Raw genomic sequence first — 27,716 nt, 5'->3', positions numbered from 1 at the left:
CACACACACACATAATTGAATGTTGAAGTGAGGCTTTGCTCAGGGAAGGGCATACATGTATGGTTTCTATACAAGAAAAACAAGAGAGAGTCCATTAAGACATCTTTATTTGGATCATCGGGACCTGAGATGAAGCCCAATAACAGGAAATTGACCTGAGTAGCTTCCGCTCCATGGGTAAGTGAAGCTGGCACTTCTAGCTTTCAGATTATGGGCTATAACCTATTAGTGGGCTGTAAATTTGATATGACATGACAAAATTAAATAGAATCAATTAGAAGTTATCATGTGGACCAAAACTAAGCATTATGTGTTGTAAAAAATGTAACAGCTCTTTCCCATCCTCTTTCCCAGCCCCCAACAGACAACTGGTACTTGGTTTCTTTTACAGTTTTCAAATTTTTAAAATATACTGACAAGCAACAGCAAATATGTTATCCTCCCCTTGTCACAAAAGATGGGATACTCTCATACTGTTCTGCATTTTGCATTTTTTCCACTGAATTTTTTACAGCAGTACATAAGAGAGTTTCCTCCTTTTTTGTTATAGCTACATAATATTCCATTGTATAAATATATCACAATTCTGTGATCACTCTTTTCTGGATATTTAGGTTATTTCCAATAGTTTGCAAGTAGTGCTGCAATGAATCATTTTGTAGGTATGTAATTTGTACATGGGTAAGTATATTTGTAGGATACTTTTGCCGAAGCATATGCATTTGTAATTTTTTAGGACCATTTCCAAACTGCTTTCTATAGAGGGTTGTACAAATATACTCCCATGGCACCTTATGAAAGGGCCTCTTTCTCTATGGCCTCACCAATAGAATGTTATCAGATTTTTGCAATCTGAGAAGTGAAAAAATATGATTTTAATTTGCTTCTATCTTATTTTAGAGTACCTTAGAGCCACTAACCTTCTGTGAATTGTCATTGTTTACCCATTTTTCTATTGAGTTATTAGTCTTTCTATTGATTTGTTCTATAATCTTCTCTAGGGAGATTAGCCCTTGGTCTCTGAGTTGAAAAAAATTTCTTTTCCTAATCATTTATATTTTAATTGGGCTAATGGTGTGTTGTTTTGCCATGCACACATTTTAATTTTTATTAAACTTAACTTTATTAAATTTAAATTTATTAAATTAAACTTAAATTTTTTTAAATATAATAAAATGCTTCAGTTTCTTATGGCTTTTGGCTTTTCAATCTCTTGGAAAGTCCTTTTCCCTTCATATTTACTAAGGAATTATTAGGTTGGGTTTTTGTTTGCTGTTTAAGTTGCTCACATAAATAAGTTTATACCATTTAAAGTATTTTATGAATATTTTTTCACTTAATATAATGTAGAGATCCATGTGAGAGCTAAAGATTCACTTCAATTATATTAGTGGCCATGTGGTAAGCCATGATACTGATGTTTAGTGATTCATTATCCACTATTAATGGGCTTTCAAGTATTACAAACAACAGGGTGGGAAAAACCTTAGGTGTGTCCCAGTGAGCTGTGAGGCTGGGTCGTGAGAGAAGGAACACAGGGCCAGGTGTGAAGGCTTAGGATGTACTTGTTCCATTTGTTTTTGCACTAGCAGGGCCCCTAGTGGCTAAAGTGCAAGAAGGACGGTCAGACATGGAGACCTGGCTTCTCTGACATAGAATGATAAAACTAAGGGGCCTTGAAATCTTCTGATTCAACTCTCTCATCTGACATATGAAGAAACCGAGACTCACAGGGGACTGGTAGCTTGTCCCAGCTCAGCAAGCAGAGTAACCCCAGAGCTTGGCCCAGAACCCAGATCTCTGAGCCCCAGGTTGCAGCCTTGCCAGTGCCAAGCTGTTTCATATATGGTGTAACCTCTCACTTCCAGAAATGTTTGGCAAGTTACAGTTGTCTCGAAAGGCTGACCAAATAAATCTTGCATCCACTTAGTGTCTCCAGGTTATCCATCAAGGGAAAGGGTGGACTGCTGTAAGCCCTTCCTCCCTTCATCTCTTCTCTGTCCCTAGTATCTTTTGTGGGAGAAACAGCCTCCCCTTTGGGTGCATCTCCATCACCACCAGCATGGACCAGATGTGCTGGGGCTAGGGTGGGACATGGGGATTGGAGAAACACAAGTCATTATATAGCAAGGCAGCCCAAACTGAGAAAGGCGCATCTGTGTTTCTCCAGTATTAAAGCGGGTCTTAAAGGACAGCCATTTGGTGAAAAGGCTCTAGGAAACTCTTCTGGACCTGTATTTACATTGGCGAGCACACTGCTTTAACTAAACTTCTGTTTATTTACTTAAAAAGGTTTGTCCTGTCTCACTAACTACACTGTTGGCTTCCTTAGTGCAAAAACTAGATCTGATGCTTCTTTGCAGTTTTCTGGGTCTCAGCACATTGCTGCATGTTCAGTTGGCTTCAGTCTCACTCCAAACCACTGGGGCAATTAGAATCTTTATGTTAAAATTCAGTAATTATCCTCTTGCAATTGCATTGTTTAGTCCAATCACTTTCATAGCTGTTGGTCTTGTACCTACAGTGAAATTATAAGCCCTTTATGGCAGGATTTGCATTGGGTTCCCTTCCACTGAAACTTCCTATTCATCTTGCTTTATTTACACAGGTACAATCTCACCCACTCTTACCTGCTCTCTTCCAAAAAGAGACTAGATTCTGGGGGATCCTCTGTCAAATGAAGGAAAGTTAATATTTTAATTTTATACTTTTGGTTCTAGGTACTCTTAACTTCTTGTTCTGATTCTCATAACACCCTAGAAAATGTCATTCCCACAGCAGGGGGCAGACTTAGATTTCAAAGCTGTTTCTATTACATAGGGAAAGGAATGAATGCTTGCAAGAAAATAAGAATTTCTAGAGAGAACTACTCCTCTCTCTTCCTTCCCTTTCCTTGTCCATTTCTGGAGCCTAGAACTGGGTTCAGCCAGTATCCTCTTCTTGGCTAATGAAGGGTTCAAGGATTATCAAAGCAGGAATGTGTCTTGAGTAAGAGTACTTTGAGCACTTATAGCAGAGCTGACTTCAGAAAATCCATATCTCTCAAGCCCAAGATAGGAAATGGACTTTCCAGGGCACAACAAGAGGCCTTACAACAAGCTAGACATACCTAGAAATCCAGTCCAAATGTATGCTTTGCTAACAAAAGATCCAATGTTTACAGGTCTACACCTTCTGGGGAATCTTTGTTTACCTATACTGGCCTTTCTCTAATTAAAAGACAAGAACATTCTCTGCTTTGTCTAAAGCAAAACCAAACAGGGAAATGGATTTTATTCAGATTGTGATAGGCAGAGCACTACAGATATGAAAAGGAGTGTCTACACAGGTTGTTTCTGCCTTAGATTTTCATAGGAAGAAAAGTGGGATGATTTATACTTGAGATTGATTTGCAATCAGAAGCTTCGGTCAGGTGAACAGAAGGGTGCTTCTTTCTCTGTCTAGCTAGTTTCGGGGCGGGGGAGGGCAGAATTCCAATCTCAGTGAAACAGTGATAAAACAGAACAACAAGTTGCGGGGTCTGAGTCGGACCTTATGAGTAGCGTCAGACAAAACGGACGAGGTCTTTACCTGGCCTTGTCAAAGGTGAACAAAGGATCAAGAAAGAGTGGAGTGTGAGTTTTATCTAGGTCATAGGCAGCCGTTGCGAGGTAACTGATAGGTCAGGAATCTTAACCATCGCGGTTCACCAAAGTTTAACAATGTCTTTTATCAAGGGACCTTTATGGAAGCAAAAACTTGTACTTCCTGTTGTTGAGCAAATGGCTTCTTAAGATGGAAATTAAGACGTTAGTTTAAAAGTATAAGGAAAAAAGATGCCTTGAAAGGTGGCCCTTTCAATCACTCCAGTTAGTAATGCAGCACCGCTCCCTACTCTTTGAACTACAAGTCCCAGAGAGCAACGCGCCACTTCCTTCCCGTATTAAAGGCGGGAATCAATCGCCTCGTTGCAAGACAGGAACCCTAGGTAATTGGCCGTATGATGCAAATATAATTGTAGCGGGTCTTCATTTTCCAGAAGCGTAACTCAGAAGATCCTGAACCAAGGCGCGTGGACAGAGAACCAATAAAGTAACATTAACATCTCCGCGGGGAAGAGACCCTATTCCTCCAAAAGAAGGTACTTAACTGCAGCCAATTTACCCAGGAGTCTCCTTTCCGGCCACGGGGTAGGTCATTACCGTTGCGTCTTCTCATTGGCCAGATGGCAGGGGACGACGCCTGCGCGCTGCATCCCCTTGAGGGTCGTGGGCAGACGCCATTTTGGTCCCAGAGGTGCTTCTGGGAAGTAGATCCACACGCCTGCAGGCCTGCCAGATACGGCCTCTTGTGCTGCGGCTTTTAGGTCGAAGTGTTTGCGACTGCCGCTGCTGTGGTTTTACTGTCCTTGTCCTCGAAACCCTCTAGTCAAGCGGGAGCCTCTGAGCACCGGGCCGCGCCATCGGGGGTCACACCGCCAGGAAGGAGGTGACAGGGGCGGCGCGGGGCGCGGACACTCCCCGCCGAGAGCCCGCCTGCCATGGATTCGGAATATTACAGCGGCGACCAGTCAGGTGGGGCAGGGACGTGGGGGACGGAGCTGGGGGGCGGAGTGGTTGGTTATTCGGCTGGGCTTGGCCTCTCACCCGTGGGACGGGGAGGCAGGCCCGGAAGACGTTGCCTCCCTCGACGAGGCCAGCCGAGGACAGTGACGCTTAAAGAGCCCTCCGGTCGGCTGCGGCCCCCACGGTAGAACCATGGAGAGGGGGCTTCTAGACGGAGAGCTGTCTTCTGAATCGGCAAAGGTTTTTGCTGAAACTGGGAAGCTACTTTCATGTATAAACGGCTTCTGTGTGTATATCCTAGGGAAGGTTTTCTTTTCCCAGGAGTTGCGAGTGTTTTGCGAGGAGAATTCAAGGGAGCGGTTCATTGGGGGGTGTGGGATCTTTCCTAGACTTTCCACTTGAGTTAGGGCAAGCTTAATGTCGCTTGCGACATCGGTTTCCAAGTAAAGAAAACGCAAGACCCTTGTTTGAGTTGAAGTATCAGCGTTAAGGCGTGTTCTTCTGGCACTGGAGATTTTGTGCCTTTCCTTCGCTTGAGATCTTTCCTCTTTCTCCTCACTTAGGTTTGATCCCCTTCAGTAAACACCCGAGATACAAAGACGAGTAAGGCAGTATCTAGTGGGGAAGAACCTTACGTTTCCTTTCACTTTGCATCCTAGTTCCATTAGGTGTTCTCTGTCAGGAGTGCCTGAATATCTCAATGTCTTTATTGTTTTGAGTTCACTCCGATTCCATATGCATGATGGATAGCGAATAGTAAGTAACAGGACTACAAACGCAGTTCCAGGCACGCACCGCTGTTTTGCCTAAAATGTTTGCCTGGGGTTTTCGGTTCATTCTAAATTGCTAAATTATTTAAAAAATATTTTTCAGATAAGTAATGACATGTAGTACATTTGTATGAATTAAGGGCTAGAAGACTCGGAAAAAAAACCAGTTCCCTGACTTTCATTTTTTTTTTACCTTTACCTCCATATTCCTAACCTGTGCTCTTTCTTGTTGCATCGTTTTAAGGCATTCCATAATGATTTCTTAACTGGGCCAGGACAGGATTTTAGCCTCTTAGGTGCCTCCTTCTTCCCCATACTCTCACTGTTGTAGCATAAATTTATTCATTACATTTCAAAATTATTGTTTGTAATTTGGCTGGATAAGTATTCTTACTCCTTAGCTAAGTAGAGTAGCTCATTAGTATGGTAGTGATTTCATTCTTATACAACATTTTGGTTTTCCTGTAGTTGACTTTCATTTTTAAATTTTCGTTTATTTTTATTAAGCTTCTAACCAAGTCTTCCCATATCCTCCAACAGCCCTAAATCCTTCTCACAGTACAGTTTTACTTTGTTTTTAAAGTATCGGTCAAAGGTAGGTAGCAATTCATTTTTACCATTTTGTAACAGTACAGTACTGTGTTAAAGAGTTTATGCTGTTTCTGTCTGGGAGTTCCTGGTGTCATTCATAAGCAAATATCTACTGTGCTGTACCAGGCAGTGTTCTGGGCTCCAGGGATTCAGCAGTGAACCAAAATCCTTGCTCTTTTGGCCCTTTCATTCAAGTGAGGAAAAGTCCCACCTTAAACAAAATAACTTGGTAAGTTGTGTAGTACATTAGAAGGTGGTAAGTAAGGGCTGTGGAGAGAATAGACTCAGTTTTTAATATAACATTGAAATAGAGCACACTGTTATTTAGAGGTTGTTGACTTGGTCCTTCGTGATGGTTCTTAAGCTTCACGTTTCTTTTATGACGTATTTTTCGCCGCATTATGTCACAGTACACTTTCTGATTATTGGTACTTATCTAAGCATTACACTTGTTCTCAACATTAGCCTCATTGGTTATGCTTCATCGGTGGTAACCTTTGCTCTTAAGTTATTCCTGATTCATTATGTGTTCGTTTGGGTGGTAGATGTCTTCCATCTTACACCTGAAGTGGGTTTTTGTTTTATTTTTAAGCAGATGATGGTGGCGCTACCCCAGTACAGGATGAACGGGATTCAGGGTCAGACGTTGAGGATGATGTAAATGAGCAGCACTCTGGATCAGACACTGGAAGTGTAGAACGTCATTCAGAGGTATTGGCTAAACAACATCTTTGGGGAGGCTTTTCCCTTGCATTCCATGAGACATGTTTTATTTAGGAGTCGCAGTGCCCTGTCTCAGGGTATAGGCCTCAAACCTTGGGAGTGGAGGGTTTTAAATGAATGGAGAATTGCTTTAAAGATCAACAGGGATAGTGTGGTTTCTTAGGAAATCACAGGGAAATCATTTCTGATTGGGTCCCTCCTCATATATTAGGTGGTTTTCAAATGTGCGTATTGATTCAGAAAATGAGCCAGGACCTTTAGTGTCTGACTAGGCCTCCCCATTCCCAAAATGATATCTTCGAGGGGCAATGAGTGTTTACAAGCTGAAGAGATGCCATTTGAAATAGAAACTTAATGGGAGTTTTCATCACCTATCAGAATTCTTACCAGGATTTGGCTTTCTTAGTCTGAACTTTTCCAGCATACATAATGCATTTGATAGCAAATGTAATTTAAAGAGCTGTTTTTGCACAATAATACAGAGTAGTATTGGATCTTGTATATAGCGTTTCAACACATTTGGCCTAATAAATATTTTTAAAAACCATTTAATTTGCTTCCCTGGTTATACAGCCTGTACTGTGTACAATGTTAATGAAGTTGGGACAGTTTATAACAAACAAGCTCACTATAAGTTTTTGTTAAACACAAACTGAAACTAACAGGAATGTTAAAGATGACCAAAAAAATTTTTAAGGAGTTCATAGGCATATATTTTGCTTGATTGCATAGGAACGGAAAATTGTTCCGTTTTGAGATTGTATTATTGATTCTGTCCTTTGATGTGTCATTAGTGTATTTCTATATCTAACAAATATTTATTGAGCACCTGTTACGTGTCAGAGACTTTTGACCTATCTGGGACTAAATGAGGTATCAACTTCACCAAAATGCTTCTCTTCTTGGATTTATTTTTTAGTATGGGGAGAAAGACATTAAGTAGTATTCATTTTGGGGTAGCTCAATGGGTTAAGTGTCTGATTCTTGACTTTGGCTCAGGTCATGATCTCATGGTTTGTGGGATTGAGCCCCATGTCAGGCTCCATGCTGACAGCGTGGGGCCTGCTTGGGATTCTCTCCCTCTCTGCCCCTCCTCTTGTGTGTGCACGAGTTCTCCTTGTCTTTCAAAACAAAAACTTTATAAACAGTATTCATTTTTTAAAGATGTGTAGTTTGTTAAGAGATGGTAAGTGCTGTGGAGAAAGAAGAAAGGTAGAATAGAGTGAAGGGTGCCAGAATGGAGGGCAGGTTTTGTTCTTAACCAAGGAGGTACATTTAAGCCTTATTAAGAAAGTGACTTTCAAATCTAGATGTGGAGGGAGGTACAGAAATAGCCACATGGCTGTGTAGAGGAATGAACACACACACACACACACACACACACACACACACACACACACACACACAATTCCAGGCAAAGACCCCAAGGGTCTAATGTGCTTGATGTCTTCAAGGAACACCAAGGAGCCAGAGGGGGGTTACTAGGGGACACACGACGCTAAGTGGACTGGGAGGAAGGCTTCTCCTTTAGTTATATTTAGTTATTTGAGTAGTTATGATGCCTCTCAGTTTTTTGTACGCTCCTAAGTATTTAGACTAAATTCTAATAATATATTAGTTGATAGGTAGAAATTACTTGATAAGGTAAATATTATCACAGTTTATTTAGTGTATAGCATCTCATTAAGGTTTCCACTTTGGAAACTAGCATGCAGATATTGGCTCATGCCTCATGCTTTAGTTATAATCGTGTAATTTAGGCCTACCTTCAAGTATCTTCAACTACTTAATAAAGGTACATGTCAAAAATTTGTTAACTGTATTAAAGCTTAAAGAAGAAAAGTAAAGTCAGCATACTATCACGGAAATGATTTAGTTTTTTGTATTATTTGTTTAGCATTTTTACTTTCTTATACAATGTATCTGTACATTTTAAGTTGAGATTTTATAATCTATATCATATTTTTTATCTATTCACTTAAGATTATACCTAATAATTTCCTTGTGTCATTAAAAAGTTTAAGCATAAATTTAAGGCTTACATAATATTTCATAAAATGGATGCACCATTAATTGTTCAATGCTTTCCTAATTGTTGACCTTTCGAGTGATTAGGTATTAAGTTTGCTATGAACATATTTTTGTACTTTTCATAGATAATCCATTCCAGGGGGTTTATCCTGATTTTTTAAACTACTAGAGTGTAGTTTGAGAGTATCAGTTTTACCTTATTAAGTTTTGAGCTCTGCATGAATGCTCTTTTGGATGTTTAAGATGGTTTCTCAAGAGAAACTTTGGATTGTTTTCACATGAAAAATGTTTTCTAGAAGGTAATGGGATGCTAAAAGAGTATGGTTATATTAAATGGAATAGTGTAGATGATAGGCCCAAAACCTAAAAGATATGTATTGGTTTCTTATTGATACCATAACAATTTGACCCAAATTTAGTGACTTAAAAGAGATTTATTCTTTTATAGTTCTGGAGATCAGAAATCTAAAATGAGTCTCACCAGGTTAAACTCAAGATATCACCAGGGCCATGTTCATTGTCTAAGGGAGAATCTATTTCCTAGCCTTCTCCAGCTCTGTAGATCACTTGCATTTTGGCTTGTGGTTCCTTCATTGTCAAAGCCAGCACCATAGCGTCTTCATATCTCTCTCTCTCTCTGACCTTTGCCATCACATCTCCATCTCTTAGTCTGACGCTCCTGCCTCCTTCTTATAAGGACCCTTGTAATTATGTTGGTCCAACTCAAATAATGCAGGATAAGCTCCCTATCTCAGGTGGCTTGTGCACGTAGGGTAACATGGCTTCTGGGGATTAGGATGTAGACGTCTTTGGAGAGGTATTATTTTGCCCTACCACAAGAGGGTACTCAAAATATGGTTCTCTAGTAATGATACTGAGAAAAAGGTTTTTCCCATTTGCATTTTAGAGTTTAGGCTAGTTTCTGAAAAAATTCCTTTCACTTACAGTATTCACTTTGCATGTGTTTATTTAGATCTGTAAGAAAAGTTTTGAAAAAAACAAAAAATGTTAAACTTAAAATTAACGAAAAAATATGTTAAACAAAATAACAAAGTCAAGGTCAGTAATAGTGCTTTGCTGGTCCATATCGGATCCTGAGACAAAAGGAAAAATCAGGGCTCCTGAATGGTGGTTCAGTTGGTTAAGCGTCCAGCTTCGGCTCAGGTCATGATCTCACAGTTCGTGGGTTCAAGCCTCATGTCGTGCTCTGTGCTGACAGCTAGCTCAGAGCCTGGAGCTTGCTTCAGATTCTGTATCTCCCTCTCTCTCTGACCCTCCTCTGCTTGCTCTCTCGCTCTCCAACTCTCAAAAAAAACCCAAACAAACATAATTTAAAAAAAAAAGGAAAAATTAGTAATAACCTATTTTAATCTTGGTATTCTATTCATTATGGTTATTTCTACATCCTCTGATCTTGAAAACTATCACTTGTCTTTTTTTTTATAAACACTTTATCAAGATAAATTTACATACCATACAGTTTATCCATTCAGAATATGCAGTTCAAGGGTCTTTAGTAGTAGTGCATCCATCATCATAGTCAATTTTGGAATATTTTTATATACTTCAAGATGAAACCTTATAGCTGTTATCTGCTTATCACTCCCCAGCCCCATTCTTCCCTGTTCTAGACATATCATATGAATGAAAATATATGCAGTCTTTTATGATTGGTTCTTTCACTAAACATAATATTTTCAAGATTTATCTTTTGTAAATCATATAGGTTGGATATATGTATATAGCATATCCATATATATATATATATATATATAGTAACATGTATTGATACTTATTTTTGTGATAATATTTCATTATATAGGTAAACCACATTTGTTTATCCATTTGTCAATTGATGGACATTTATGTTTTTACCCTTTAGCTATTAGATGTAAAGTGCTTCTGTAAATATTTATGTCGACGTTTTTGTGTGGACATATGTCTCTTGGGTATATTTCTAGGAGTGGAATTACTGGGTCATATGGTAATTTTATTCTGAATTGAAGAACCCCTCAAACTATTTTCCATATTGGCTGCGCCATTTTACATTCCCACCAGTAGTGTATGAAGGTTCCGATTTCTCTGTATCCTTACCAACTCTTGTTATTACCTGACTCCTTGGGAATAGACATCTTAATGGGTATGCAGTATTATTTCATTGTGGTTTTAATTTGCATTTCCCTGAAGAGTAATGCCGTTCAGTGTCTTTATGTGGGTATGACCGTTTGTGTATCTCCTTGGAGAAATGTCCATTCACATCCCTCATTCATTGTTTTAATTGGACAATTTTTCTTGTTACTGAGTTGTAAGAGTTCTTTAGGTAGTATGAATATGAATCCCTTATTAGGTGACTGATTTGCACATATTTTCTCCCATTACATGAGTTATCTTTTCACTTTAGTATGCTTTCACGCACAAAGTTTCTAATTTTAATGAAATTCACTTCATGTTTTTTCCCCTTGTATGACTTGTATTTTTAGTGGCGTGTCTAAGCATTCTTTGCCAAATCCAAGGTCATGAAGATTTATCCCTATGTTTTAAGAGTTTTATAGCTTTAGCTCTTACATTTAGATCTTTGGTTGATTTTGAGTTAATTTTTATATATTCTGTGAGGTAAGGGTCAGGTTCCATTCTTTTGCAGGTGGGTATCTAGTTGTCTCAGCACTATTTGTTGAACAGAATGTTCTTGCCTCATTGAATGGTCTTGGCACCCTGGTCAAAAATCAGCTGGCTATAGGTGGCTCAGTTGGTTAAGCGTCCCACTTAGGCTCAGGTCATGATCTCATGGCTCGTGAGTTCAAGCCCGACATGGGGCTCTGAGCTGACAGCTCGGAGCCTGCTGCCTGCTGGCAATTTTCTGTCCCCCTTCCTCTCCGCCCCATCTCCACCCAAGCGCTCTCTCTCTCTTTCACTCACTCTCTCAAAAATAAACATAAAAAAAAATCAGTTGCTCATAGATATAGAGATTTATTTCTGGATCTCCAGTTCATATCTGTAACTATACCAACACCATAGTACCTTGAGTAAGTTTTGAAATCAAGGAGTGTGAGTACTACTTTGTTCTTTTATCTCTTTATCTCTTCTGGGTCCCTTGCAATTACATAGGTATTGTAGAATCAGCTTGTCAATTTCTGCAGGGAAATTAGCTGGGGTCCTATTAGGGATTGCACTGAGTTGATGGGTTTGGGTTGTGTTGTTATCTTGACAAACGTGAAGTCTGCTGATCCATGAATATAGGGTTTGTTTAAATTTCTTTCAGTTTCTTTTGACAACGCATTGTAATTTTCAGTGTACAGATGTTGAATTTCTTTTTAAAATTTATTCCTAAGTGTGTTATTCTCTTTAATTCTTAGCAAGTGGAATTGTTTTATTGATTTCATATTCAGATTGCTACCATTTTTCTTACTCTAATTGATTGCATTATGGCATAAGATTATACTTTGTATGATAATATATATCTTTTTAAAGTCATTGAGGTTTGTTTTGTGGCCTGGTATATGGTTTGTCCTGGAGAATGTTTCGTGTGCACTTGAGAAGAATGCATGGTCTGTCTTTGATTCTACAGTGTGTCTCCTGTAGACAACATAGTTGGATCTTTTTTAAAATCCAGTTTAACACATTTGTCATTCACATATTTATCTTTATTTTGGTGAGTACATTTAAGTTCTACAATAGATTTCAGTTAAACAATACAGTGTCCTCAGTTACAGTCAACATGTATATTAGATCACCAGATCTTACTCATTTTATAGCTGAAAGTTTGTATCCTTTTATCTCCCCTGTTCACTTGTTCCTTGAACCTTTGACAACTGTTTTACTACTGTTTCCAATTTGCTACTGTTTCTGAGTATGACTTTTTTTTTTTTTTAAGATTCCACATACAAGTAATACCATGCAGTGATTGTCTTTCTCTAACTTATTTCACTTAGCATAACACCTTCAGGGGCCACCTATGTTGTCACAAAGGCAGTTTTTCCTTTTTTCTTGTGGCTGAATATCCCATTGTGTATATCCCACATTTGCTTTATTCTTTCATCTGTTTGCTTGTTTGTTTGAGAGCCAGAAATAATGGGGGAGGGCAGAAGGTAAGGAAGAGAGAATATTAAGCAGGCTCCACACCTAGTGCAGAGCTCAGTGCAGGGCTCAGTCTCAACAACTGTGAGATCAAGACCTGAGCGAAAATCAAGAATCAGGATGCTTAACCAGCTAAGCCACCCAGGTGCTCCGGTATCCATTCATCTGGTAATGGACACTTAACTTGTTTCCATATTTTGGCTTTAGGGAATAATGCAGCAGTAAATGTGGGAGTTCAGATATCTCTTCAGTATCCTCTTTCATGTCCTTTGGATATATGCCCAGAGGTGGGGTTGCTGAATCATATGGTAGGCTTATTTTTTTTCTTTTAATGTTTATTTCTGAGAAACAGAGTACGAGAGGGGGAGGAGCATAGAGAGGGGGACACACAGAATCTGAAGCAGGCTCCAGGCTCTGAGTTGTCAGCACAGAGCCCAACATGGGGCTCAAACCCACAGACTGTGAGATCATGACCTGAGCCGAAGTCGGAGGCCCAACCAACTGAGCCACCCAGGTACCCTTATGGTGTCCAATCTTAAATTTAAGTCTTCAATCCATTTTAAATAGAAATTTATGTAAGATGTAAGAATAGGGGTCCATTTTTATTCTTTTACATGTGGATGTTCAGTTTTCCCAGCACCATTTATTTTAATTTTTTAAGAAGTGTTTATTTTGGGGGGAGGGGAAGTGTGTGCAAATGGGGAAGGGCAGAGAGAGGGAGAGAGAAAATACCAAACAGGCTCTGTACTGTCACACAGAGCCTGATGTAGGGCTCGATCTCATGAACCAAACCATGAGATCGTGCATGACCTTGAGCCGAGATAAGGAGCTGGACACTTAACCAACTGAGCCACCCTGGAGCCCTTTCTAGCACCATTAATTAAAGAGACTGCCCTTTATTTTTTTATTTTTGGTGTCTATCATAAATTAATTGATGATGTATTTGTGAATTTATTGCTGGGCTCTCTGTTCTGCTGATCTGTGTATCTATTTTTATGCCAAAACCATACTGTTTGGATTATTGTAGCTTTGTAATACAGATTGACGTCAGGGCGGGTGACACCTCCAGCTTTGTTTTTTCTCAAGATTTTTTTGACTTTGGCTGTTCTTTTGTTGTTCCATATACATTTTAGGATTTTTTTCTATTTTTGTGGAAAATGCCAGTGTAATTTTGACAGGTTGCATTAAGTCTGTAGATTGCTTTGGGTACTATGTACATTTTAACACTTAATTTTCAAATTCATGAGCACAAAGTATCTTTCCATTTATTTTTGTCTTCAGTTTCTTTCATCAGTGTCTAATGGTACTCAGTGTATGGATCTTTCATGTCTTAGGTTAAATTTATTCCTAGTTATTTTATTCATTCTGACATATTAATGAGATATCCTTTTTTCCTCCTTTTGAGGTTTTGTTGTTAGTGTCCAGACATGCAACAGACTTTGTACATTGATTTTGTATCCTGCAGCTTACTAAATTTGTTGATTAGTTCTAACAGTTCTTTGGTGATATTCTGTGACAGTTTTGCTTCTTCCTTTCTGACTTGGATGCCTTTAATTTCTTTTTCTTGCTTAATTACTGTGGCTAGGACTCCCACCACTATGTGGAATAAAAGTGTTGAGAAAGGGTATCTTTGTCTTATTCCTGATCTTAGAAGAAATGCTTTCAGCTTTTCTCATTGAGTATGGATGTCATCTGTGGGCCTGTCATATATAGCCTTTATTATACTGATACATTCTCTCTTTACCAATTTGTTGAGAGTTTTTATAAGTGGATGTTGGATTTTGTCAAGTAATTTTTCGGCATCTACTGAGATGGACATACGATTTTTAGCCTTCATTTTGTTAATGTGGTGTAGTGTGTTGATTGATTCCTTGCATTGCTGGAATAAATACCGTTTGGTGACGGCATACTGTTGAATTTGGTTTACTAATGTTTTGTTAGGATCTTTGCACTTGTGTTCATCAGGAATATGGACCAGTAATTTTCTTTTCTTTTCGTATCTTTGTCTGGTTTTGGCATCAGGGTAATGCTCGCCTCATAGAATAGTTTGGAAGTGTTGCCTCAACCTCCTCTTCTCCCTTTTTTAGAAGAGTTTGAGACAGATTGGTATGTATTCTTCTTTAAGTGTTTGATACAATTCAATTATGACTTACATTTTTTTATTAGGTCCCTAAAAGTGATATAAACATCAGTGGGATTTTCATCAAGTATATTTGTTCTTTGAACATTTTTTAAAATGTCTATTTATTTTGAGAGAGAGAGCGAGCGAGCAGGGGAGAGAGAGGAAGACACAGAATCTGAAGCAGGCTCCAGTCTCTGAGCTGTCAGCATGGAGCCTGACATGGGGCTCAAACCCACAAACTGTGAGATCATGACCTAAGCTGAAGTCAAATGCTTAACCAACTGAGCCACCCAGGCACTCCTGTTCTTTGTAGAGCACTTTGAAAACTCAGAATCTTCACCCACCTTTTGTGCTCCAGCAGATAGCAAAAAGGGGAAAGTTAAAAAAAGAAACAAAACCCCTTTTGAACAGTTAACACCAAAATCATAATTTTTTAATAAAGAATTTTGAGTACAAATATGACCTAGCTATAACTAGTTGTCAGTTCTAATTTTTGTTGTTTTACTTGAATATTCTCTTGGACAACATGAAATTAGCTTTGTGGCTTGTAGTCAGCTGGTTTCTGTTCCATGTTAAATACATTGAGGAAAATGTGTATTATCCAGAAACCTACAGATTCCATCTGTGTAGAAAGGTAGAAGAGGGTCTCACACACAACAGTAGTATGTGGGACTATTGAAGAATTTTGGAAATGGAGCCTAGCTTCTCATTGCTTTCTAACTGTAGGCAAACCATATTGGGCCCATATCCATCTACTGTTGAAGTTGGGGGACAACCCCATTAGCCCAGTCTCACTTTGAATTGAGTAAAGATGGCACTGTGCTATTGTTTAGATTCTTCCACAGAGAAGTTGTGTCAATATAGGAAAAGCATTCTTTCTATCTTTTTTTTTTTAATGTTTTATTTTTTGATACAGGGAGAGACAGAGCATCAGAGGGGGAGGGGCAGACAGAGGAGGAGACACAGAACCGGAAGCAGGCTCCAGGCTCTGAGCTAGCTGTCAGCACAGAGCCTGACGCGGGGCTTGAACCCACAAACGTGAGATCTGACCTGAGCCGAAGTCAGAGGCTTAGCCGACTGAGCCACCCAGGTGCCCCGGAAAAGCATTCTTATAGGGAGTACATCAGAGCAGCGCTAGAAGATACTTTTTGGCCATTGCCGTCCTTATTTACCCTATTTCTTACCAGTTCTTAAGATTCCATCTACACTTTCCTTTCTTTGTGTTAGGCTCGTCTACCAAACTAAGGAGAAAAACATTATTTTGTGTTGGTTCTTTTCTGTTAAGCATGATCTTATGGGGTTTGTTTCATTTTGGTGAATTTTAGTGTCTTATGTATACTGAAGGTAAAAGATACATTTTTAAAAAATGGTCTGTGTTCTTAAGGTCAGTGTGTTATAAAGATAATTGTGTAAACATCACCTTTCATCGAGGTAAAGGTAGAAGATGCTATGGGGGTATGAAGGGAGGAATGGCTCATTTCAGATGATGTGTTTGAGCTGAGCCTTGAAGGGTAGATGTTTTGTAATTAATAATAAGGTGTTTTGATATGAATGGCTAATAGCATTTACTATTTAGAGATACTGTGCTAACTACTTTTCATACTTTTGATCCTTAAAACAGCTCTCTTAGTATAGATACTGTCCTTAACTCCATCAGATTGAGAACTCTGAGGCTTTGAGAAGTTAAGAAAATTTTCCTAGAGGACCGTAGAAAATGACCGAACTAGGGTTTGGACCCCAGATCTTTCTGATCTAGAGTCCGTGATCTTAACTGTTAGGTTACATTGCGCACACAGTTCTATCTAGAGAGGCTTCAAGAAGAGGCTATTTTTGCCTGGTTTTGAGGTATGATAAGGACAGGGTGGGGGGAAAATAGAATCACAGGGATTAGATGTCAAAATGCAGGTTCTTCAGACTTACTGGATTAATATCTGAAGGTGAGAAGCACAGAAATCTATGTTTTTCACCAAAGCTCCCAAATGATTGTCACATACACTAAAGTTTGGGAACTGCTGGTACAGTTGGTTGAGCTGGAGAGAGGGCAGAAATGAGCCTGGAGAGGTAGGCAGGAGCAGGAGGTTGCTTCATCATTATGAACTTTTAAGCTTTGCGTACAATTTGCTTTTTCTCATGAGGAGTGCTTTTGTTTTCGATTATCTGATTCTAAGGTCAACCAGCTTTTGACAGACAAATGACACTGATGTGTAGTGTCATTTTACTATAATGCTGGCTGTAAATCAGAGTTTCTCAAAGTCAGAGCTTTGCAGCACACCAGGAGCTACACTGGGTCAACAGCATGGTGTAATTTTGTTGCTGGATTTCCTAGTTTTTTTCATATACTAATGAAGATGATATGTATTGACAGACTCCAAGATGGTGATTTCAAATTCATCTTCTGGAACTAAGGTCCAGTGAAACATGGTTTTGAAAATCTCCTGTAGAAATTTCCTCATAATATTTTACTGTGTGATTTGGTGAATGTTTTACCACTTTATATTAGTAGGTTAGTGGCATGTTCAACAGTTGAGTTTGACTCTTGTAATAGATAAGAAGAAACAAGTATCGTCAGTTTGGTTCTTTACAAAGATTTCTATTTAACATTTATATACTTTGAAATATATAAATCGATATTTGCTTTATGGCAGTTTTATTATTTACTTTGTAATTTTAAAATGTGTTAACCATCTCTGTATTGGAGTACTGTGGAGTACTTAGTCCATAAGGAGTGTGGTGACTGTATACTGAGACAAACAACCACATCATTAATTACGGGTAACCAGTAGTCATTGGGATCTACAGTGTGAACGATCGTAAGAGGGAGGTAAGAGGTATTATAGACATTTCTAAAGCTTCTGAGAAACCTCAGAGTGGTCAGTTTCTCTCACAGTTAACAATCAGGGAATTTTTAAAAAGATTAAGAACGTGGCATTTAAATGGCAGTTTCTGCTATTGATTTGTTACACTCATACCTGACTTCAAAGAACTGTATTTTGGATATTTTAAGTTTACAACTTAAACTTAATTGTTGAGACCAGTCTAAAATTTTTGAATATTATTTTGATAACTTTTAAGCATAATTATATAATTACTAATGTATTATTTTCGTAAATCCTGTGATGTCATTGCTTAAGTGAATTCTCTAACTTGAGTCTGACTAGCACTTTGTTACTGTAGTAAGTTTTCACCTTTTTGTCATCACCATGTTAAACATAGTGAATAGACACCCAGTTTTTATGAAACTCCTCAGAAATTGATGAGAATTCATGTTTCACAATCTTTAATATATGTAATGTCCTTATCGTGGTTGATTGTTTTAAAATGTATACACCATGTGTCCAGAAATCCAGATGGGTTTGAGGATGACTGTCCAGTTCATGGTTTCTCTTCCCTCTCTTGCATTGGCTCCCAATACTGTGTCCCTGCTGCAGCTATAACCCGGTGAACACTGAGACACAGCATCTGATATTGCTGTGGCCTGTTGGATCATCTGTTCTGGGAGTTTAAAATTTAGATCCCAGGGTGCTGCCTGGGTGGTTCAGTCAGTTGGGTGTCCGACTTTGGCTCAGGTCATGGTCTTATGGTACATGAGTTCAAGCCCCACATCAGGTTCTGTGCTGACAGCTCAGACCCTGGAGCCTGATTCAGATTCTGTCTCTCTGTCTCTCTGCCCTACTTTTGATTCTGTGTCTCCCTCTCTCTCTGCCACTCTGCTCTACCTCTTCTGTCTCTCAAAACTAAATAAAAAAAATTTAGATCCTAGACACAGAAATTTAGGATGGTTAGAATGAGTCCTGGTATTGATTGTGCTCTAGCAGAAAAGTCCTCAGGTTCCCTTTTCTAAGCTCTCTAAGCTGCTTAACTCTGGCATCACAAACTAGTTGCAAATACCTGTTGTCTGTGTACCTTTTAAAGCCCAGTTTCCTATGGATCCTTTCCTGTAGGCTTTCAAAATGTGCAGACCTTCATGACTGTGCATATTACTTTATGTTATAATACATTTGTCTGGCTCATTAGAAAACAGCTTCTTGGATCAGGCACTGAGAAATGTTCATCCTTGACTCCTAGCACCTTGCACATAGTTAATTATTCCTCACTTTAAATTATAGTCGGGCCCTTGAACAACCTGGATTTAAAGTGTGTGGAACCACTTATGTATGTGTGTTTAAAAAAATTTTTTTTAATGTTTATTTACTTTCGAGAGAGACAGAGGCACGAGTGGGGGTCACAGAATCTCAGGCAGGCTTCAGGCTCTGAGCTATCAACACAGATCCCAGTGTGGGGCTCAGACTCACTGACCACGAGATCATGACCTGAGCTAAAGTCAGATGCTCAGCCAACGGAGCCACCCAGGTGGCCCTATATGTGTTGTGTTTTGTCTTGTTTTTTAATAAATACAGTTGTTTACATGTATTTTCTTTTCCTTATGATTTTCTTTTTTCCTTTCTTTCTTTCTTTTTAAATTTTTAGTATTGTTTTCCTAAGTAGACTTCATGTCTAGTGTGGAGCCCACCTGAGGGCCTAGTGTGGAGCCCACCATGAGGTTTGAACTCACGACCTTGAGATCAAGACCCAAACTGACTGAGATCAAGAGTCAGATGCTTAACCGACTGAGCCACCCAGGCGTCCTCTTATGATTTTCTTTAATGGCACTTTTCTCTAGCTTACTTTATCGTAAGAAATAGTATACAAAATACATAACATACTAAATACGTGTTAATTGACAGTTTAAGTTATTAGTAAAGCTTCCAGTCAGTAGAAGGCTAATTAGTACTTAAGTTTTGGGAAGTCAGTAGTTATACACAATTTTCAGCTGTGTGGGGGGGTCAGCACTGCTAATGTTCCCCTCCCGTGTTGTTCAAGGGTCAGATGTATTCCCGTTGGTGTATATGTACCAGAATCCATTCTGTGCTCTGAAGTTACCTCAGTGACGAAAACAGGCCAAAAATGCCTGCCTTCTTAGGACTTACACTCTAAATTATTTTCATAATTAAAGGCCATTAAGATAGTTTTTCAAGTAAACTTTTAGCAATATGTGGAGTATTGAACTGCAGTACAAGAGTTTGTGTTACTTTTACTTTTCCTGTCCTTACGTCATATTTAATAAATAAACACCAGTTTTCGTGGGATAATAGGATGTATGGCTGAGAAGGAATCCAGTGCTGTGCCAAATGCCCAGTGCTAAAGAAAAATGCCTGTAGGAAATTTGAGAAGTTTATGATTTTAGAAAGGTTTCTGAACATGTTTTATTTGAATATATGTTTAGCAGTTACTGTTTCTTTGGAACGCTGTGCTGTCAAGATGGCACTAAAATATGGACAGAAAAAAACCCCGCAAACTTTGGCTTCAAAGCTTGTTGTGTAATGTTTTGTAGTCTTACAGAACATACTTTAAATGAGCGGGAGGCAGGTTAAAGGACGGGTTTTATGAAGACTTTTTCATGCCATTTATCGTGTCACTGAATTATTTCATAACGTGCTGGTGGGCATAAACATTATTAAAAAGTCTTTGCTCCTTGAAAACTGATCTGTGGAAATTTTAGATGTCAATCATATAAAGAGAAAGATTTCCCAACATTTTTAGTGGGGAAAAGTCACAGAAATACTTTTACTTTTTAAACCAGAATATTAATCATCATGTTGTTGAAAGTTCAAATACTAGATGGGAAAAAATTCCCCTGGTCCCAGTTACTAGTATTTTGGTATATATGTAATTTTATATATTGTTCTCTGCATTTGAAAAAACGTAGCTCTAATAAATGTATATCAAGTTCATACTCTTTGTTCTCAGATTAGTTCACTTAACATTATGTTACTATAGTTAGGTCACGTTTTGCCTAAAACTTAGACTTTTGTACCTGGATTACTAGGTGTATGGCCCAGACTGCTCCAAGCCTCAGTTTGGTTATTGAGAAGAGTACTATTGTGAGGAGTAAATGAACTAGCAGGAGAGAGAGAGCTGCCTCGGAGTTGGGCTCTTCTTAGGTGCTGAGTCTGTGTAAACTGCCTCTCTCCTTGTTTGTTTAGATTCATCTGGGAGAATGTGCCCTGCATATCATTTGGCCCTTTAAAGTTTCATAGTTCTTTTCCTTAAAATAATTTTAACTTTATACAACCGAAGTATGTTTCTTTTAAAAAGAAGTTGGGGGGGGGCGCCTGGGTGGCTCAGTCGGTTAAGCCTCCGACTTTGGCTCAGGTCAGATCTCACGTTCGTGGGTTCAAGCCCCGCATCAGTCTCTGTGCTGACAGCTAGCTCAGGGCCTGGAGCCTGCTTCTGGTTCTGTGTCCTTCTCTCTCTGCCCCTCCCCCTCTCATGCTGTCTCTCTCTGTATCAAAAATAAATAAAACATTTAAAAAAAAATAAAAAAATAAAAAGAACTTGGGTACATGTTTGCTTGTCTTTCTGTGAAAAATATATTTAGGAGCTAGAATTATATGAAAAGGGCTTTTTTGGGGTTTTTTTGTAGTCTAGCTCTTCAAGATCTATATAAGTCTCCTGTACAGTAATCTGGTGGCATGCTTTACATATTTGTTCGCTGAAAACTGGTTATCTTTTCCCATTTTGGAATCTAAACCATGTTAGCCATTTCACAGGTAGATGACCTTCTTTAAAGTAGGGTGTTTCTTATAGGTATGGAACAACAATTTTTTTTTAATGTTTATTTTTGAGAGAGAGAGAGAGAGAGAGAGCGAGCGAGCAAATGAGCAGGGGAGGGGCAGAGAGAGAGGGAGACAACAGAATCTGAAGCAGGCTCCAGGCTCTGAGCTGTCAGCACAAAACCCGATGCGGGGCTCGAACTCACGGACCACGAAATCATGACATGAGCTGAAGCTGGACACTTAACCAACTGAGCCACCAAGGCGCCCCAAGAATTTTTTTTTGCAAGTGTGCATATTCCTCTATTTTAAAAAACGTTGAGGAGTTTTAATATTTCACTACTAAACATTTTGTTTTGCACTTTCCTAATTTTTTCGCTCTTGATTTTTTAGAATGAACCTAGTGATCAAGAGGATGGCCTCAACAAAAGACATCATGTGACGGATTCTGAGAATGACGACCCCTCAAATCTTAATGCCAGTGACTCTGAAAGTGAGGAACTTCAAAGGCAGAAGGACAGTGACTCTGAATCTGAAGAGCATGCAGAGCCTCCTGCTAGTGATTCTGAAAATGAGGACACAAATCAGCATGGGAGCGACTCTGAGATTGAGGAGACCAGGAAATTACCTGCCAGTGACTCTGAAAATGAGGAGCTTCTTAATGGGCATGCAAGCGATTCAGAAAATGAAGACGTTAGAAAGCATTCTGCCAGTGATTCCGAGATGGAAGAGCTCCCCAAAAGTCCTGCTAGTGACTCTGAAACAGAGGATGCTCTAAAACCGCAAATCAGTGACTCCGAGAGTGAGGAGCCCCCACAGCACCAAGCCAGTGATTCCGAAAATGAGGAGCTTCCCAAGCCGAGAGTTAGTGATTCTGAAAGTGAGGAGCTTCCTAAGCCTCGGGTCAGTGACTCGGAAAGTGAGGAGCCGCAGAGGACTCAGGCCAGCGACTCTGAAAATGAGGAGCTGCCCAAACCCCGTATCAGTGACTCAGAAAGTGAGGGACCCCCACGGCACCAGGCCAGCGACTCTGAAAATGAGGAGCTTCCCAAACCCCGTATCAGTGACTCAGAAAGTGAGGGACCCCCACGGCACCAAGCCAGTGACTCTGAAAATGAGGAGCTTCCCAAACCTCGGATTAGTGATTCAGAAAGTGAGGACCCTCCAAGGAACCAGGCTAGTGATTCAGAAAACGAGGAACTTCCCAAGCCCCGAGTCAGTGACTCTGAGAGTGAGGAGCCTCAGAAGGGACCTGCCAGTGATTCCGACACGGAGGATGCCTCCAGGCACAAACAGAAGCCAGAGTCAGATGAGGACAGCGATGGGGAGAATAAGGGAGAGGATACAGAGACGCAGAAGGACTCCTTTCATTCAGATAGCCATATAGACAGGAAAAGGATCCAGAGTTCTGACAGTGAGGAGGAAGAACCCAAGAGGCCAAAAATTGACAGTGATGAAGATGAAGAAAAAGTGGGGGAGGAGGAGAAAGTAGCAAAGCGAAAAGCTGCTGTGCTTTCTGATAGTGAAGATGAAGAGAAAGCATGTAAGGAATTATTTTGAACTGTTCATGCATATTTTTAATTACTGTCTGAGCTTGTAACAGAAGCAGAAGCACTGTGTGTTTCTGAAATGTTAGACATTGTCTCATTCCACTTGATATTCTAAAATACAGCTAGGACACTAGTTTTGCTTGGCCAATTTTAGTATTAAATTGGCTTTGAGTTGTTTTAGGAGCATTGGTTAAGGTCTGACTGGTTCAAACTAATGGAGTTTCAATGGGAACATGAGAGACACTTTTCCGTGGGGGAAGAATGATATTTCAAAGAAATCTGTTTATGTGAAAACTCAGCTGTATCCAGACTTAGCTGCGGTCTGACAGTTCGCTAGATCCCGTCTAGATAGTGACTGAGCTCCCATGGGTACCTGTCTTGTTAAAAATGTCAGATACTTGCCAAATACAAGGAAGTTTGTGAGGGACTGTATTTAGAGACTCCATGTCTCTAGTCTTTGCTAGCTGGGCCTCTATTTTCATACATAGTAGTTTTTATTTTTTATTCTTTTTACTGTTTATTTATTTATTTTGAGAGAATATGAGCAGGGGAGGGGCAGAGAGAGAGAGAATTCAAAGCAGGCTCCATACTGTCAGTGCAGAGCCTAACATGGGCTTGATCTCACAAACTGCGAAATCGTGACCTGAACCGAAATCAAGAATTGGACACATAATCGACTGAGCCATCCAGGTGCCTCTTGATTACTTTTTTATGAAACTTACTTTTGGGTGGGGAAAAGACATTTTCTTATAATCTGGCAGTTACAGGAGAAGGAAAAAGAACATCACATACGTGCCAGCCAGTTTACTGAGGGAGATGAGAAATTCCAAACTGACTAGTGATGCTCAGGATGTATGGGGATTCCACAGAAGAATATCTAAACCTGTCTAGTTCTGCCAGTGCTCAACAAAATAGAAGGGACTCTGATTCTGCATAAAGTATTTAATTTTTACACCCAGCGTGGTGCTGCAACTCATGACTAGGGTCTAGAGTCTCATGCTACTCTGACTGAGCCAGCCAGGTGCCCCTAATTATTTTTCTTTTTAATTATGATTCTAAGCTGTGTGTTAGGAGCCCTTTGATTTTTGCTGAGTATTGCCATTTTAAAGCATTTGTTATTCTTAGCAATACAAAGACCATGACAAGATTAATGATACTTTGGACTTTTTTTGACAGCAGCAAAGAAGAGTCGGGTTGTCTCTGATGCAGATGACTCTGACAGTGATGTTATATCAGACAAATCAGGCAAAAGAGAGAAGACTCTAGCATCTGACAGTGAAGAAGAAGTAGGAAAAGAACAATTGTCTGATAAGAAAAATGAAGAGAAGGATCTGTTTGGGAGTGATAGTGAGTCGGGGAATGAAGAAGAGTAAGTGACAGTATAACGTGAGTCTTCAAGGGTTCATATGAGATGGTAGAGAGGGGTCTGTCTTTTAAAGTTTTTTTTTTCCCAAGGTCCACAGTAGATTTTATGTGTCTTTTAAAGTTTTTAAACTTGTCTTAAAACTTTGTGTTGGGAGGTAGTACAATACATCCTGCCTGATTGCTGACTTTGAGGGATTCCCGAACTGTTGCTATATACTGTGATATGGATGAATCTCAGAGTACTAAGTTAATGAAAAAGAGGGCATGTCTGATTCCACGCATGTGAAGTCCAAGAGCAGGCAAAGTTAATCTGTGATGATGGAAATCAGAATGGTGGTTGGCTTTAGGATGTTCATGTAGGGGACTGACTAGAAAGGGCCACAAATGAACTTTCCAGGGGAGATCAAATTGTTCTGTTATGTTGATTATGTGAATGTGTACTTTTCTCAAAAGCCATTGAAATGGACATTTAAGATCTCCACATTTTATGATACGTAATTGTACCTTGTTAGAAAAAGATTTTGTCGTTCCTGTGTAAATGAGAAGAAAGCAAATTATTTCCTTCTCTTCCAGAAATCTTATTGCAGACATATTTGGAGAATCTGGTGATGAAGAAGAAGAAGAATTTACAGTAAGTATAAAATGGAGATATTTCTTCAACTATGCTATTTTTATTTCTGTGACAGTGGTTCCCAAATAGATAATTCCAATAAGTAGAAATAAACAGGGTGGCTCAGTCAGTGGAAGATCTGACTTCAGCTCAGGTCATAATCTTGAGGTTTGTGAGTTCAAGCCCCGCGTTGGGCTCATTGCTGTCAGCCTGTCAATGCAGAGCCTGCTTCAGATGCCCTATGCCCCTTTCTACCCCTCCCCTGCTAGTACTTTCTCAAAAATAAATAAATGTTAAAAAAATAATTATGTATACAGTAGAAAAATCTAGAAGAAAGGATTCAGAAAGTGGAATAAATGTGTACAAAGGCATAGAAAGACAGTAACAGGCAAAATTCAATTAATTGGAAGGAATGTGTTAAGAGACGATGGAAGGTACATTGTCATGTTGACGAGAAGGATTCACGGTACTTATGGAACTTGTGATTCTACCAGTGGCAAGCTAGGTCATTTGGATTGACCCTTCTGCGAAGGACAACTAGAAAAGTGAGACAGAGTGTTTAAAAAACTCATCAGCAGAGGAACAAGTTAGCAAAGAATTACTAAGCCAAAAGCTAGCAAAAGACTGACACCTAAACAGGTAAGCTCAGACTGGGTGTCCTCTGTAAGAGATGCATTTCTACTCCTAAAACCAAGATACACAGCATGAGAATTAAAAAAATTAACTAACTTGAGAATTAAAAAAATAACAAAAAATAATTTAGAAAATGAACAGTTTAAAAAGAAAAAAGAGTTAAGCTCAGCATTTAAAATGCTTTTTTTGGAATGTTTGCCTGTTTAGGCCTGGAGGGTGGTCATAGTTTAAAAAGATATTTTTTTAATGTTTATTTTTCAGAGATAGAGAAAATGAGCAGGGAGGGCAGAGAGAGGAGACACCTGAGTTGAAGTCAGACATTTAACCAACTGAGCCCCCCAGGCACCCTACGTTGGTCATATTTTTGACAGTTACAGGGCTCAAGAGACAATATTTGTAGGTCAGAGCTGGCTGAGATTAGGAGACCCTTGAAAACCTCATGCTCTGAATTGGGACTTCTTGCATTAAGGGTGAAATGGAAGTAATACAGTCTTTGCTCAGATTTTAGGCCAGCTTTGAGTCTTCTAGCAACCTAAAGAACCTCATCCTCGGAGATTTGATCACAGTGTTCTTAACTCTTGGCTAATGCTCTCAGGCACCTGGCATATGTATACAAATCCCTTCAGGACAAAGGTAGCATCATCAGTGGCCTCAGACTATTTCTGTAGTTTATTATTAGATACACGGCATGGTACCTAATTGTCTATAATTTAAAAAAGAAACAATGATGACATCAGACAATAGAAGTAGACGTAGAAGCTCTAGATAATAGGAATTTTAGATGTTCCTTAAAAAAAAAAAGAAGCTCTTCAGGGTAATAAAAGGTAAGAAATTTTGTCAGAACAAACAATGAGAACTGAATAGAAATTCTGAAACTGTAAAATTATAGTAACTGAAATTAATTCTGTGAATGAGTTTAACAATAGCTTAGACTTATTCAAAAAGAAAGTGAGTGAATTGGATGGATGATAGGTTTTCTTAGGAGCTATTTAGAATTAAGAATTGAGATATGTAAAAGAATAAAATGTAAGTTATACATGAGAAGGTTTAACATAGGTTGAATCTCATGAGAAGAAAAAAATATATATATAGCAGAAGCAGTAGAGAAATGTGTAAAGCTAGAAGTTGTACAAATTACGAGCAGGATAAATGTAATGATACAATGAAATCTACACCTGAATATATCACAGTAAGTAAAATTGCAAAAAAGCAAAGATAGGAAAATAATAAAAGTAGCCAGAGAAAATATATTCAGAGAGGCAAAGATTAGACTAGAACAGCTGACTTCTTAATAGAAATAGTAGAATTTAATAATTTCAAACTTAGCATACTGTTACAGTCAGCAAAAATATTTGTCGGGAATGAAGATTCCCTCCTAATTTATCTTACCAGTATACCAACTGAAGGAGATACTAAAGGCAGAAAATCTCAGGTGGAAGGTCAGGGATTCAGGTAAATCCAAATGAGTATTGATGCTACAAAAAAAAAAAAATCCTGTCTGATGTGGATTAAAATATGTGTAAAATTTAAAACATGTGCCAGCAGTAACAAGTTGGGAATGGACATGGTCTTTGCAGATGTCAAAAGGACATTAGTAGACTTTACATTGTAATCTCTAGAGTGACCACTAAGAAGACTAATAGAATGTGTAGCCTCCAACCTAAGGGGGAAAAGATGGAATAATAAAAGCTAATCAAAAGAAGGCAAGGGAGAAAAAAGAAGTATAGAATGGGACAGTTGGAAAGTAGTATACGGTAGGTAAAAGTAGCAGATTTAAGCTTTGATAATGTTTCCAATTACATTCAGTTGAAATGTATCAAGTGCTCCAATTAAAGCACAGAGATGGTCAGACTGGATTTTAAAAAATAACTATATACTCATTTCAAGATTCCTCTGAAACAAGATAAAAGTGGAAAATAAAAGGGTGGAGAAAGATACTCTGTATGAACACTAACTAATCAAAAGAAAACTGGCGTAGTATATGAATATCAGAGAGAGACTTTGAGGCAGAAAAACATATGAGATAAAGAGGGTTACTTTATAATTATAAAATCTTTTAAAATTGTGTGTATTTGGTACCATAGCTGAAATGTATATACAGAACAAAAGT

At 38.9% G+C, this 27,716-nt stretch overlaps 1 protein-coding gene across 4 annotated transcripts in view; it reads left to right on the top strand.

Annotated features, from left to right (window-relative positions):
• The first annotated feature begins 4,255 nt into the window (after positions 1-4,255).
• The window catches only part of IWS1 (interacts with SUPT6H, CTD assembly factor 1), a 38,314-nt gene continuing 14,853 nt past the window's right edge, over positions 4,256-27,716 (top strand). For 3 of the 4 annotated variants that reach the window (XR_003906735.1, XM_029934764.1, XM_029934766.1), the window contains exons 1-5: positions 4,256-4,553; positions 6,501-6,616; positions 21,842-22,991; positions 24,175-24,367; positions 24,937-24,994. Coding sequence is in view for 3 of the 4 variants with exons in the window: in XM_029934764.1 (XP_029790624.1) it covers positions 4,520-4,553; positions 6,501-6,616; positions 21,842-22,991; positions 24,175-24,367; positions 24,937-24,994 (1,551 nt within the window). In the remaining variant the exon portion in view is untranslated. The remainder of the gene's footprint in view (positions 4,554-6,500; positions 6,617-21,841; positions 22,992-24,174; positions 24,368-24,936; positions 24,995-27,716) is intronic. The other variant, XM_029934765.1, reaches the window with a different exon arrangement.

The sequence above is a fragment of the Suricata suricatta genome, chromosome 3 (genome assembly GCF_006229205.1).
Source record: "Suricata suricatta isolate VVHF042 chromosome 3, meerkat_22Aug2017_6uvM2_HiC, whole genome shotgun sequence".
Taxonomy (NCBI): Eukaryota; Metazoa; Chordata; class Mammalia; order Carnivora; family Herpestidae; genus Suricata; species Suricata suricatta.
Note: the sequence above shows the minus strand (reverse complement) of the source record. Positions and strands in the feature narration are given on the sequence as shown.